The 14,867-nt window shown below is 39.4% G+C and overlaps 1 protein-coding gene across 8 annotated transcripts in view; it reads right to left on the bottom strand.

Annotated features, from left to right (window-relative positions):
- Positions 1-14,867, bottom strand: part of LOC108027862 (probable G-protein coupled receptor 158) — a 28,859-nt gene that overhangs the window by 9,883 nt on the left and 4,109 nt on the right. For 7 of the 8 annotated variants that reach the window (XM_017099468.3, XM_050884803.1, XM_017099467.3 and 4 more), the window contains one exon: positions 2,429-3,432. In XM_017099468.3, coding sequence (XP_016954957.3) covers positions 2,429-3,280 — 852 coding nt within the window. In that variant the 5' untranslated portion in view covers positions 3,281-3,432. Of the gene's footprint in view, positions 1-2,428; positions 3,433-5,778; positions 6,073-14,867 lie in introns of those variants that run through there. The other variant, XM_017099469.3, reaches the window with a different exon arrangement.

Here is a 14,867-nt window from a genome sequence, read left to right on the forward strand (position 1 = left end):
GCAGCAACAGCAGCAACATGAGCAGCAGGAGCGGCAACAGGAGCAACAATAATCCTTGACAGGCATTCGACAAGGCGCTCGCATTTGGCCGCAGGGCCCAGCAGCGAGACAGGAGCACTGGGCGCGCGGGGAGGTCGGACAACGGCCAGGATAAAGCCCAAGTTGGCAGCTGTCAGCCGGTGTTGTTGCTGCTGCTGTTTATTTATTATTATTTTATCTGGCCACACTCGAGATTCAAATCGCACCGAGGATGCTACACAGCATTTTGTATTTTCGCTGCCTGCCCCCATCGCATTGTTTGCCTTCTAATTACACAAGGGTCCCGATTGCGTCAGAGGATACTTAGACCTTGGTAATCGATTCGTGCACGTCATGTATCGGACTCTGTTTACACCGCCGACTCATTGAATATTTATACTCGATTCGCTTAGCGCACTAAAAATAGCATCCCAAGGAAACTGACGGGCTGGCGGAGAAAAGCGGCAGAAAATCCCGCCCCGGGCAGGACTGGCTTAGAGTCCTTGGCTGCAATTGTCATGCAAATTCAATTAAAATATTCTGAAGCGAACACGCTGAGAAATAATATTGTGTTATCTAAATATTTTCGGTTGTGAACGAGAGATCCAGTCTTGCACAGAAAAAATCTGCATAATTTTAAATTTATATTTTATTTTTATTATAAGTAAAATTAGAAAAATTTGGGGAAAGAAAAACGCTGTTCTATAAAAGTTAGTCACCAAAAATTAAAGCAAAACATATACAAATTACTGAAATATTTTTTATACTTTCAAAACAGTAAAAATATTTTTTAAATACAAATTCTGCGAAGGACCTTAGCTTTTTCTCAGTGCCTCAGGATGCGACGGTGTATGTTCTGCTCACTTCATTAGCATCTCTTAATTAACTTGTGCAAGAGGCGGCTTGCAAGGCAAGGGAACTAGGCAGAGGGGGCCACACATATGAACTGCTGTCAAGACAGGCCGCAACTCTTTCCGAAATCCCGCGGTTTCTGTGTAACACACCGCCCCCCAACAACAAAAAAGAAGGGAACAACTTTCCGCCCACATCCACTTGCGTCAGCCATGTCGTATGCGTAATATTTTTACGACAATCAACAAGGTGGGAGGCGGTGGAAAAAACGGGAAAGGAGCTCACAGATTTGCGCAGAGATTTGTGTCAGCAGGAGCAGGAAAGAGGAGCCGAGCAGAGGATACCGAAAATTGTGGAACGCCCAGAGCACATTATATGGGCTGCTATCTCAGCAATTTTATTGATTATTCGCCAGCAGCGAATCGCCGCGTTGGCAATTTCGTAAATTGTCGTTAATTGTCTCTACCTTGGATCGATGCAACGTGCAGGCTGCACTCGTTCTCACAGAATGTCCGTCAAAAGTTATGAAGGCAGCCGGAAGGTGAATGTGAATGTCAGTCCCCCGCCTGGCAGTCCTCGCAGTCCTTGCAATCCTTGCATTCCTTGCAATTTCTTTGATTGCTTCCAAAGTTGAGACACTAAATTGTACGCTTGCTTATTGCAACTACTGCTGTTGCTGCTTGGAATTGCTTTTGATCTAAGTACTTCTCGTGACTAAGTGCAAAAAGCTGAAACTTTCACCCATCCCCGGCTGTGCGGCAAGTTATTAGGTGGCATTCCGTAGCAGCAGTTCCAAAGTTAAACAAAATGTGTACACTTTTCGAAGAAAAAGCGGACGCAATTGAAGAAGTTCTGTTTAGTCTCGGCAAATTCTTAATTTTACCCAAGAGGGTAGAGAAAGTCTTCATAATACAGCTAATGAAATGTCGCTTATCTTGGCTAACACATAACTTATGGGTTTCATTAGTTTTAAATAAATAATGATGTCTCTCGTCGAAATACAAAAGTATTTTTGGACCACCTTAATGGTTTAATTTTTAAAAGGATTTAAGTCACTACCTTTAAATCATTTTTCAATTAGTTAAGTTTTATAAATAATAATATTCCCATTAAAAATAATAAATTGTACAAAAAATAAGATGAATAAATGATACCTCCATTTCAATAATAACAAATTATGAAAGTAGTTATAAATTGTAATTCCCTTAGAAAAATGATAAATAATAAAGACAATATAAATGTAAAAAATGTTTTTCTTTTAAAGCATAATTTAAAAAATATATATTTAAAACTATTATGATTTTCCTTATAAATTATAAATGTAATTTTAACACTTTATTTATGGGTAGCTATTGGCGAAAGTATTTTAAGCACATAAAATCTTCAGATACTTTCGGCAAAGCTGTTCATAAGATATTTTAAAATGAACACATAAAATCTTTAGATACAACTACTAGCTATGAATAGGATCATTTTAAAAGGACACATAAAATCCTTAGCTACTTCTTTCAATAGTTATCCGTGAGATAATAAAACCCATGCCACATGGCCAACTTACCGGCTCATCTGGCAGCGTTTCCAGGACCTTCGGCTCGCACTTCTCCTCCGTTTTTTTGCCGCTGGCCGTCGCCGTCGTCGATGTTGCTGTTGCTGTTGCAGGTGCCGCCGGCGAGGTTGCTGCTGCCGCCGCTGCCGTTGCAGTCGCTGGCGTGGTGGGCGTGGCACTGCGCTTACGCAACCGAAGACGCTCCGCCACACTGAGGACGGACACGCTGCTGGCGGTGGGCGTTAGCTCCTCGAAGTCAAGGCCGCTGGCATCGCGGTGCAGGTGGAACTGGTGCTGGTACGGGTAGTGGGGCTCCTGCCCCGGGGAGGTGTTGGTGGAAAGGCTGCGCTTGTAGTAGGCCAAAAGAGCATCGCGCCTGCTCTCGCGGGCAAAGGGGGTGGCACCTGGGTGGGGGCTGGCCGTAGCCGTGGCAAGGCCGACTATCAAAAGCACCAGCAGCGCGTAGAGTGTGTTTAGCTGTGCGCCTCTACTGGGTCTCCTAATGTTTTTACTCTTGATGTTGCAAGTGCTGATGCTGCTGCTGTGGCTGCTGCTGCTGCTGCTGCTGCTGCTGCTGCTGCTGCTGCTGCTGCTGCGGATGTTGCAACTTGCTGATGTTGCTGTTGCACTATTTGTTCGTTGGTTCTGTTGCTGCTTTGTCAGGTGGTCTCGATCTCGGTCTCTGTGGCAATTGCTTGGCTGAGTGCTCTGTACTTGAGTGTTCGTTTGATTTTGGTGGCATTTCTTTTGATAGTAGTTGCTGTTGCTGCTGCATTTGCTCTGCTGCATTCGCTGCACTTGCTGCATCGAACTCTGAGCGGTTTCTTGTTGCTGTTTTGACTTTGTTGCTATGCACAGTTCCATATCACCGATGTGGTTGTTGTTCTTTTTTTGGTTTTTCCTCCGGTTGTGGGGCAAAAAGTTGGGCTAGTTGTTGTTATGGTAGAAAAAGTTCCTCGTGGGAGTGGCAGCTTCGACAGGTGTAAACCAAAATTGTGGCACAGTGGCGCGCTCATCTGAAAAAATTATAACAGTTTTGGCTTTTGTTTAGTTGCGGCTTAGCAGGAAAATAAATTAAAAGTTTAGAAAATATGGCAGGAAAATGTGGCGAAATACTCGAGGGTATTCTATAGATACATGTAAGCTCAAAGTACATATTTTAAAAGCTTCTGTCGAATGCATTTTATTAATTTTATTTATCAATATTTTCCTGCCTTCCCTTAGTAAACACAATTAAATTGACTGTGAGCTGTAATTGTCCAGCCCGAATCGATTGCTGTTCAAATATTTGTGGTTAAATAATTTTTGACTCGCCCCCGGTTGTTAAATTAAATTCGACTGCATTGGCTAAACAAATTTATTCCGATGCCACTGCACCAATTAAGAGGCCCACAACTAAACTCTCGAAATCCACACTGACATTTTTCCACAATCCCCCTGCCAAAATGACAGTTTTTATTGCAGCGCCAATTGGAATTTAATTGAGAATGCAGCACAAACAGCCGGTGATGACGTCCGCTAAATGTGCAGGACCAAAATGTAGATAGTCCATTCGTATGGTATAGGAAGTAGACTGCGGGGTACTCTCACTAAGTACTAAGTAAAATTTCAAAAAACATTATATTCACTCACAATTTGAAATACGTTTATATATAAAAGCCTCTCAGCGGAAAACTGCATGAAAAATGTCGCAAATAGGTTTTAAAAATAAGTTTTATTATTTCCAAATGATGAAGAAAATGTACTAATAACATTCTGCCTAAAATAACCAATTATCAAACATATACTTATCTTGTTACGGACTTAAAATATAGTCAAAAATGGATTAAAAATTTTATTGTAAAATTACTGCATTTTAATTCTGTAGTATAAGTACAATTTAAAAAAAAAATAAAAATTGTATTTCCAGATAATAAGTACTTTGACTAACTAGTCATTAAGCTAATTAGTTAAAATCATATGCAATTAAAGTTAATAAAAAAATATATCCAAATAAATAACTATCAACTTGGATATGTTTTAAAATCAAATTAAATTCAGCTAAAACTTATTTTAAATTAATTTATATTGAAACAGAGCTATGGTTCATAAGGAGCAGCGCCCACTCTGCAGGACAAGGCGGCAATTAAATCGTTTTAAATTGCTCAGCTCAGACAAACTGGAGTGCAATTTTGTGCCACATTCCGAGGGCACTCCCACCCGCTGTTCCCCGCCCACTTCCATATCCGCACCCATGAAACCAGTGCAAAAAAGAATTTGCTTAGCGAGTTACGAGTTCCCAAGGGAATGGGCGTGGCATTTGCTGCACTCAAGTGTCGCCCCGTGGTATGCCATCGTTTTTTTTTTTGCACCCTTGTTAAGCTGCCCCCGCTGTTGCAATTTGCAATTCTGATTTATGAGTTGGCCGGGGGGTAAATGGGAGAAAGTGAGGGGATTCGGAGTGCGGCATTAGCCCATCAATGCGGTGACAGGCCGCAAATTGGCCAAACGATTTGGAGGACTGCTGCTGCCGTGTGCTGGAAGGCAAACAGGTGTAAAAACAATTTCCGCTAATTGAAATTAATTTTCATGGCTATGGCTGCAACTGCACGGCGGAGGATGTAGGTCTCTGGTTTTTCCTTTTTTTGAAGGGTACGGATTTTGGGGGGTTACTTGGGGAAGGTGAAAGTCGGGAATAGTTGGCACATGCGCCATAAACAAGCTGTGATTACGTGATTTGGCCAGATGCCAGCAGCCGAAGGCAGGAAAAAATAGTCTCCCATGTCCATTTGAGGTGCGATTCCTTTCCTTAACTTACAATTCTTCAAGGATTCAGGCGGGTGCAAAATATTTCAACAAAATTCTGAAGGCAGGGAGTATTTACAGGATGCACGTTTCTGAACTACCCTTACTCAATTTCCTTCCTTATGATTATAAGATGTATTTACTTGTGTATCTTTTAAAATAGTTAGTAATTATAAGAGTAAAGAAAAAATGTTTAGTTATTGGTTTAAAAAACCCCTTGCTAGCTGGAATGGTATTTCAAAATTTATTTAAAATTTTATAACATTCCCTATTTACCAAAAAAATATAAATATAATAAAATAGTTATTTTAAAGTCAGATAAAAATATATTTAATATTAAAAGCACTCTTTTTTGAAGCCCTATTTAAAATTTTTTTTAATATTAACATAGTTTAAATAATCCTGTTATAAATAATTAAATTTTTGACTTGAAAAAGCTTCTTAAATAACCATTTCTTTTATACATTTCTTACTTTCGGTGTAGATGGGTACCAAATTCGTGAGCTGCCAAGTTTATTTTCCCTTTCGCCCTGTTTTTGCTGCCTGTTTTCTGCCTGGCTGGCTTCACCTGGCCTCACCTTGACACCCGCCCAGCTGCAGCTAATGCGGCAAGGATGCGAGAATGTATCTCTGTATCTGAAGCTCTATCCGTATCTGAATCTGTCTCCGTCTCTGCGGGCCGTTCTGTTTTTCAATTAACCGGATTTGGGGTGTAGTCACTGCCGTGCTGTGCTCACTGTCACCTGCTAGTTGCATGTTTGCAGTTAGCAGCTTGCATTTACAACCCGATTGGCCGCCTTGTTGGCCAACTGTCTTGGCTTTGCCTTTGGGACGGCGGCTCCAATCAAAAATCACAAAACACAACATACAAATCACTAACCATTGACAGACATTTCAATCCGAAAATGAATTTGTTGAGGTTGCTGTCAGCCTCTTTATTTGTCTCCATTCGGCAACTTCAGTATGCAAATTTTATGGGCAAAGAACAGAATGATATTTTGTCATTTCCCCTGCCAGCTGTTGAATATTTATATTTTCTGGCAATTATTTTATATTTGTGTGTGCAGAGCAATCATAACCATATTTTGTGTTGAAACTGCTTTTGTAATTTGTGGCAAAACATGGGAAAAGCGGAGAGGGCTGGCCCTCTTAAGAGGATTGGAAGTTATTATCAACTGTTGTGATGTACGCATACTATATGAATGTTGCAGTAGGTGGTTTAAATAATAAAGTTGTAGTACACCAATTCTGTATATTAAAATAAATACATGTTGATACATAGCTTATTCATCTAAAGCTTAAAAATGGTTAGAAAAATAAATATTAATATTACTATTTATTTACAAACATGCAAAGGTAATGTTTGGTTTGATTAAGGTCCAATTTCTCAATGTTGTGTTAAAGGTAGTTATTGAGTAAAATTTATGTTTTAGACAAAATTAAAATTACTTTTCCAATATCATGTTTAATTTGACTCTTACCTAGAGGTTACTTTTTTGCTAAAATTTGAAAAGTTCCAAAATCTTTTTTTTTGGGTTGACAAAAGTTTTGTACCAACATAATCTTAAGATTTATTAAATTAAAAGTGTTTAACTAGAGGTTATTCTCTGGTTAAATTTATGAAGTTAAATTATTAAATTTTTTATGACAGAGTTTTCCTCTGAATTTTTCGATCTTAAAATCCCAATGAGAAGACGAAATTTGTTTTTCAGAACGAATTAAGTTCAAGTTAACTTTCTCTGATAGATGGCAAGCAATATCCTTAACATGACATTGAGAAATCGCCCCTGGAAAAGTTACAAAATGTTTAATAAAGAGAGCTTCCCTTTTTTATTGAAAGTACTTAATATTCCTTGATAAATTCCCAATTCTGGGCCTTGAATTTGTTCAAAGTGGGCGGAAAATAAAGAAATTAAATCATTTGGGTGCTTATGTTGTACGACAAGACTCATAACAGGGCACCATGTGAGGACGGAGTACAAGAAATCCCGAGGCGTGTCTCGGGATGTAATGTCCTGTGGGCCGTGGCAACATAATGAGCTAAAAATAGCAAGGACTTCTGCAGACTGGGGGGAGCGGGCTGCAAGGGAGACAGAAGACAGAAGACAGAGACTGGCGAGACAAGGGCGCTTTTCATTAGACAAATGTTATTTCGCACACACGCACAGAATGGGGCACAAAGCTGGGGCGTAAAACAATCAAACAATGCAACAAAGCCGCACGGCACACACACACTGGCATACAAAATGGTTAACAATTAAACAATGAGGGAGCAACAAGCACAGCAATTGCAGAAGGAGCTCCGTGGCATTATAATAAGGAGTGCCGCTGACAGGCTCGAGGACAAATTGTTCGCCGGTCGAACTCTCGAACTGCTGCACCCGCAGCATTCCATTGTCGGAGTCCCGCTTCGCCCAAGTCAACTCGAGCAGCAAAGACCACCCAGCGTAGCGCTCCCAGAGCCCCTAGCCCAGAAAAGCCCGAAAAGCCAACAAATCAGACAGCAGCGCTCGCTATCGCCTCCCCCGGCGCCTTTGTCGGGACATTTTCAGCTAAAAGCTTCGAGTGCCGGTCCCAAAACACTTTTCCAATTAGGCGTTTCTAGATAAATTCATCCATTTATATAGATACAACATGTACATACAGTGGAGGCTCGCCTTCTCATTATAACGATCTATTATAATGAAAAGAAAGATAATAATATAAGTAAGACAAATAATAAGTTTCTAATAATTTATTTTGATTTTCTATTAAAATATTAACTATTTAAATCAATTGAAAAAAACGTATATTATTTTAAAAATCTATAACAATAATAAAGAAACAAGATTTCTCATAAACACTTCTGACTATTTATTCTAGTATCACCAATTTCAATAAATTAAAGCAAAACTTCAAATATATACAGGAATTTTAACAATAATTTATATCGAAATAAAAGTGGTTTTACCTTAAAAATAGGTAAATAAATCCCCAAAAAGACAATCAAAAACTCTAAAAAAAATGAGGAGAACTGGGACGTTTTTTGCCAATCTTCTTAGGATCATTAAAAAACACTCTACTTTACCCTCCAACGAAATTAAATACATGCAAAGTGTAATTTCCCAGCCAACACTGTATAATGAGGAGGGAATAAAAAAGTACAAAGAGGAGACAGCACTGTAATGGCTGTGCTATTTTTTGGCAATGGGGGCGGAGTGGGCGCTGGGTGCCTGCAAAACCCTTACAAGGACGCGGACATTGTTGTACAACAATCGTTTTAATCACTTTTCAGGGTCTGGCGCCGCACTTTGTTGTTCTTTGGCTCTTTTGCCGCATGGCACACTTCTTTTTCCCTTTTTTATTTTTGGGGAGAGTGTTGACATGCACAATTTACTCAAGTGCTGCTAGTGTTTATATCATTAAAAGCACGACCTTAGAATCTCGGTTTTGAACGGATTGTTAGATCCCTATCAAGGAATTTTATTGCTTTTTTGTTGTGTTAAGAATAAAATGGTAAAGAGATGAAAAAATACCAACGACCTTTGAGATTATAAATTGTAAACCTTAAAAAACCCTTTTATGATATTTAAATGTTTTTTAATTTTTAAATCTTAAAACAATAGTGTTGTTTTTATGAATCCGTTAAATTTTTATAAGTGATTTGAAATCTCCATTCTCCTTGTATCACCTCTTTAAAGAAATTCCTCCTAAAGTATGCCACACAAAGGCTCCCGCCGACTTGCTCATCTGCCTAATAACAAATGATGCCCGAAATTAGCAAAAATAACCATATGGCGGATGGGAATACATTTTTCAAATTACGATTATTCATCATTCGCTCCCTGGGCGGACCTATGGTATGGCACATATATTTATAAGCATATATGCGAATACAAGGATATGTATTATGCCGCCATAGACAAGCGGCTCTTTGGCCGTAATCTACTTGGCCTACTTGGGCTAAGTGCGCTTTTAGATAAAGTCGCTACCGAGTCGGCTTGGCACGCACGAGCGGAAAAGGAAAAGGGGGCGGCGGACGGTGGGCGGTGGGCGGGGCTAGGGCTCACTTCAAAATGCCGAAGGACCAAGACCCGCTGGGTGTGTGTGTGGGTGCGCCTAATGTTATGCTACGGCATAATTTGTTGCTTGAAGTGAAAAATTGTCAAGCACACTCAACGTTTATATACAGCAACAAAATTGAACTTTTCGAGGTCATAGCTTTTTATTAGCTTTGTTGTTGGCCTTAGCGAAAAGGTCGGGTGATAAGGAGGAGAAAGGGGATGTCACAGTGGGCCTAGGGTAATTTACATTACGAATTAAGGGTTTATTTCGGTGCCAAATGATGTATAACTTCCTTTATCAGACACGAAAATTAACAATTTAATTTTATATTTGTTATTTTAATAAAGGGCCTACAAAAATATGGTTCTTTGTTATCATAATCAATAAAACATTGCTTTCTTTAGTGGATTTAAATAGAACATGATGGTAATAAAAATATGGGAAACTCTTGTATTTCATTTTTAATATCTAGCGTTATTTTTTGTTTTATCATATTTTACCAAGCTCCACTGTACGGGCTACAGAAGTGCTCGAATTTGGTCATATCAAATCCATAGTCGGCTTACATTTTCCTGTTTATTTCGCTTGGGAGAGCGTGAAAATGTGTCGCTTCGATTGCTGTTTCGATTGCTATTTACAAACAACGCCTTTTTCATTTTCGCTTTTCACACAAAAGTTCAAATTTCACTTGATTTTATTTCGATTCATTCTATTTGTGCAGCCTGTTTTCGTCCTGTCCCCCAGTCCGCCAGTCCCCCCGTGTATTCCGTATCCTTCCCTCATCCTGTTCCATTTTCCCAGGCGGATCGGAGCTGTGTACAACATGCATCCAATATGTGTATCTAAAGTGCAGTCAAGCGGCAACAGAACATGGCAAACGAGTGGGGGGCCGGAAAAGTACGGGAAAATTCTGCCATTCTGAGCTGATGTCATTTGAGGCTGAGCCGTTGCCCAGGGCAATGTCAAGTGGGCGCTGTGGCTGTGGATGGCTCGGCTTAAAGGCCACATTTAATTGCATAAGAAAGTGCAGTGCATAAATAACTTTCCATAGAGGCGGTCTCCTAAATAAGACCTAAAGACCATTATTAGGCAGGACAATGGGGCCCAGATGAGCCAATGATATCAATGACAATGCAGCTAGACTCTCGAGGTGAATGGGTAATCGAGTTGGCCTTACTTCAAGTGTTGGCCAAGCGTTTAGGTTTTGTTTGAGTAGATTAAATTCATAGATTGCTCGACAAAGAGTATGAGATGGTTTTGCTTGAGTGGGATAATAGTTTGATAACATTGTGGGGTGACGGCAAGGGAGTGGCATAGAGATGAAAGAGTTTATTTATGTATAGTGTACTTTTCATTGTACAATCAATATATATTAAATTATAGAAAAAATAATAGTACTAGTATAATTTAGTTTAAATAGTGAAATAGTCACCTTTTTTTAATACAAACAATATTTTTAAAATTTAAAAATGTACCTTTGACCTATCCCAACATTTTTAACTTTAACTTTAATTGCACTTTCTTCTCCAACCAACTTTTTCTTTTGGTTTTCTACCCCCAACATCCATTACAATCTGCCAGATCCAAATGAAATCCATACAATACCAACACATAAATTACAATCTCTGGCTAATTAGTTCTTTTTCTCCAGCCAGACAGATAGACAAAGATTCCTGCGAGTTCTGCCAAACTTTTCTCCGCCTTCCTAATCTCTTTTTCCCCGGTTTTTGTTTTAAGAAATCCACTTCCCTGCCATTCTTAACATGCAACAGGCACGCCATTCCACTCTCCGTTCATCCTGCTCCCTGACCCCAAGTCCTGGCATGAATCCTGGGGGGGCGGGAGGATGGCCAAGACAATAAAGTGGGTCCAAACAAAGCAACAGCGACGTGGCACCACATAAAAAGCGCCATAAAAAAAGAGCGGAATAAGGCGGAGCGACTAGGGCACATAAAACCGAACAACTGCCAAAAATCAAATGTGACAACTTTTACCAAAATTAAAATCAGCCAAAGTGAAGCCAAAACAGCCAGTTGTTGGCCCAAAGGAGAGGAGGATAACAGCGCATAAAGGCGGAGGGACATGGTATAGTGTGTGGGTGGGAATGGCGGTAGACTGGGGATATCCTCCATAAAGTGGGAGGAGTGATGGCTCCGGTCCGAATCATTGATGCCAAACGGAAATGTGCGCACTTTCAAGAAGTGCACTAAAAATGGCGACGAGCACTTCCGTTGATGGTTCGTCGGGCCCTGGATGGGCACTGTTCTGCTCCCCGGCACACTGACTTCGAGTTGGATCTCACAGTCCGGGCAACTTCTTGGCGTCAATAAAGAAAGTGTCGGTAAACAAGGCATCTAATATCGATGGGCGAGGTGGGTCTGATACGAAAGGTAAAGCACACAGAGGAAACTTTGTCGTTAACTATCAGCGGTGTTCAAACAAACTTTACATATTTTATACCTCCACACTTGGGGTGTAAATTGGTATGAAATATTGTTTAACTCTCTCTTTCTTTCTGATAAAATGTTTGGAATTAGTAACTCAAGAGACAAATTTATATATATGTTTTCCCATTTTTATATAATGATAAAAAAAATTATTATATAAGGTCCCAAAGAAATCCTTAAATAATTTTAAAGGACGTAAAAACTAGCCATATTACAAAAATCCTAATTGTGGTCTTTATAAAGAGACTCAAAAATGTAGTATTTTATTTTAATATAGAACATGTTTGTACATTTTTCAAAATTAAAATAATTAAAAACCTATTTCGTATATACTTAAAAAAAATCTAAAAAATTTAAAAAATGTTAAAACTTTAAGAAAAAAGTAAAGATAACTATATTTTAACTATAACTACATTTAAGATGGTAAATTTTTTAAGTAATTTGACTTTTAAAAATACTGAAGTAAAATAAATTGCTCGCTTAGCATACATAAATATAAATTAAAATAGCTAGAAAACATTTTAAGTATTTAAGATTGTACCCTTTTGTATTCAAGTATTTTAAGATAGATGTACTAAAAAGTACCCAAACCTTAACCACTGTTGAATGGAAACTGAGACAGCGACTGACTGGCCCTTGGACTAGTGCCTCCTTCTGTTTTTCAGACACGAACCAAAAAAAAAGGAGGCGAAAATAGAGGAAAAGCGGGATGGGGAAAACAAATGTTCCCATGAATGTTGAATGATGGCTGCAAGCCAGGGCAGACGGGAAATCAGGAACGCAGCACGGCCACTAAAGAGGGATTCGAATCGGAATTGCAGGCCACGTCCGAGTTTGAGTCTGTGTTTTCACTCCGCATTCGGAGGATGGAGGGGAAAGTCGAGTGCTGTGGGGTATGTAAACAAGCGGCGTTTCACAAGTAATTCGAAATTGCATTTAAAGCGACTTAAACGCCTGACATCGGACAGCCAAGAGGAGCGGCTTCATTATCCCCGCTTGTGCGCACAACATGGCGTATGATTAATACGGGACTCGAACACCGCCTTGTCATCGGCCACATCCTTCCTGGACTCTCGGGGCGGCGGCTAATTGCATAACAGCCGAGCTTCGGAACCGGAACATTACGACCGGGTTCACTTGAGCAGAAACGAAGCGTTTGGCCTGGAAACAGGCAATAAAATTTGGTCAAAACGCGACGGCCAAGGCGTACAGATAAGCGTCGAGCAGTTCACACATTTTCATACCGACAGGAATGCCACCAGAGCCAGAGCCAGGCCAAGAGCCACCCTTCGTTTTCCCGCCGCTGGAAAAGCGCTCAAGCGTGAATATTAAACGTTTGCTTAGAAATGCGAGGCAACTGCCTACGAGGAATATTGCCCAATTTCATCCCCCGAAAACTTTCCCGTCCAGGCGACATGGTCCCACTGTTTGGCCAAACTTTCCTCCTGGCCCAAAGTTCTGGCCAAAGGCGAAAGTTTGCCAGCCGAAATGGCAGTGGAAATGAATATGGAGCGCAGATATGTAAATAGTCCTGCATGTGCAAACGGAAGTTGCAGATAGCTTCGGTTCGGTCAGGCAACCAGCTGGAAGATCGCCGCCCAGCAATTACGGCAATTCGGGGTTGGGGTTAAATCTAATTATACACAGGGAGAATATATCCAAACTCCTTTAAATAATACTAAAAAACATTACATTAAAGCCACAAGTTGTGTTGTATTTAAGGAAAATACTTTCTAAACCCTCATTTATCTTTATTTTTTATGTGACTTACTTAATTTGAAAGAAAAAACGTTAAAACTTAAGATTAAATAACTAAATGGTTGCTAAATTCCTGTAAAAAGAATATATTTAAGTACCAACTTCTATATAAAAAATGGTATAGGTTAATCTAATTTATTCCCTGTTTTTAAGTTTTCTTATAGGTATGTTTGACATATGATACAATTTATAAAGACATAAAACAACATTCTGTAAAAAAAATTGATAACCCACAAGAAGAATTAATTTTTATATTATCAATACATAAAAAACTTCTTAAATAAAATTAAAAAAATCAGTTTTTTATTTTTGACTATAATTTTAATCATAAAATAAAAAATATATATATATTTTTATCTTGATAACCCTTCCCTCTGCTAAATCAAAAACTTGTTGCAATCGTATCTAAAATAAACCCCATTCAAATGTAAGCTGCTTCTGTTTATTTGCCATTTAATTGAACACAAACCATTAGTCACTTTAAGGATTTAAATCAAAATCAGCAATAAAATTATCAACTAGAATTTTGTATCTCAAATTGAATTTTAGGCTTCTATTCGGTTTGCTGAAGCATAAATCAGATTAAATGAAGTGCAAACGAAAGGATATAAGATGTGAGGCTTCATTCGCTTGTTTGGTTTTATTAGACAATTGCTGAACTGTATTAAAATGGTGTATTTTCTGGCTCTTCCTAACTAACCTCCCGTAAACACAGCGCCAAGGACAACTTTGTAGGGTGGTTGCGCCCTGTACATACATCCTGTATATATATGAAGTCCTCGCATAACCCTGCACACATTTGACTGCCCAAAGTAGCTTTGCTTTGATATGAAAGGTGAGCTTGGCAGTTCGCTGCCCTGGCAATCCGGTTTTGATCTTTGCAGCGTAATAATTCGCCCCTCGAAAGCCGTGCTAATCACGGAGCGTGTCCTTGAAAAGGACCTCTCCCCCTTTTCCCGCAGAAAAACAACATTAAGTCCTGTGATGGCTCTTTAAATCGTAAATTGAGCTGCCAACGGAATGCAGGACCGCTCTGTGCATTAATATGCAAAGCACGCGGCACGTCATTAGTGGAGGCTTGCGACGAAAGGGGGTGTTTCTGTGGCCAGGACTTTGGCAAGGATGTGGATGTGGATGCGGAAGTGGGTGTTGGTGAGTCAACATAATGAATTATGCCACGCCTAACGAGTACACAGCAGCCAGCACGGCCAGGCACAGAAATCCAATAAAAATTCAATAAATTCCACACAATACCGGGCATACAACTGCGGTTAACAAACTAGCTCCCAAGTAGGAAAATAACCTCGTTTGGTTCTAAGGTAAATAAATACCATTTATTATAAAGAACTGAGTATAAAATAAATAATAAATAGATACCATTAGGAGGTTTCTTTCCTATTAATTTTAGAACCACTAAA

The sequence above is a fragment of the Drosophila biarmipes genome, chromosome 2L (genome assembly GCF_025231255.1).
Source record: "Drosophila biarmipes strain raj3 chromosome 2L, RU_DBia_V1.1, whole genome shotgun sequence".
NCBI lineage: Eukaryota > Metazoa > Arthropoda > Insecta > Diptera > Drosophilidae > Drosophila > Drosophila biarmipes.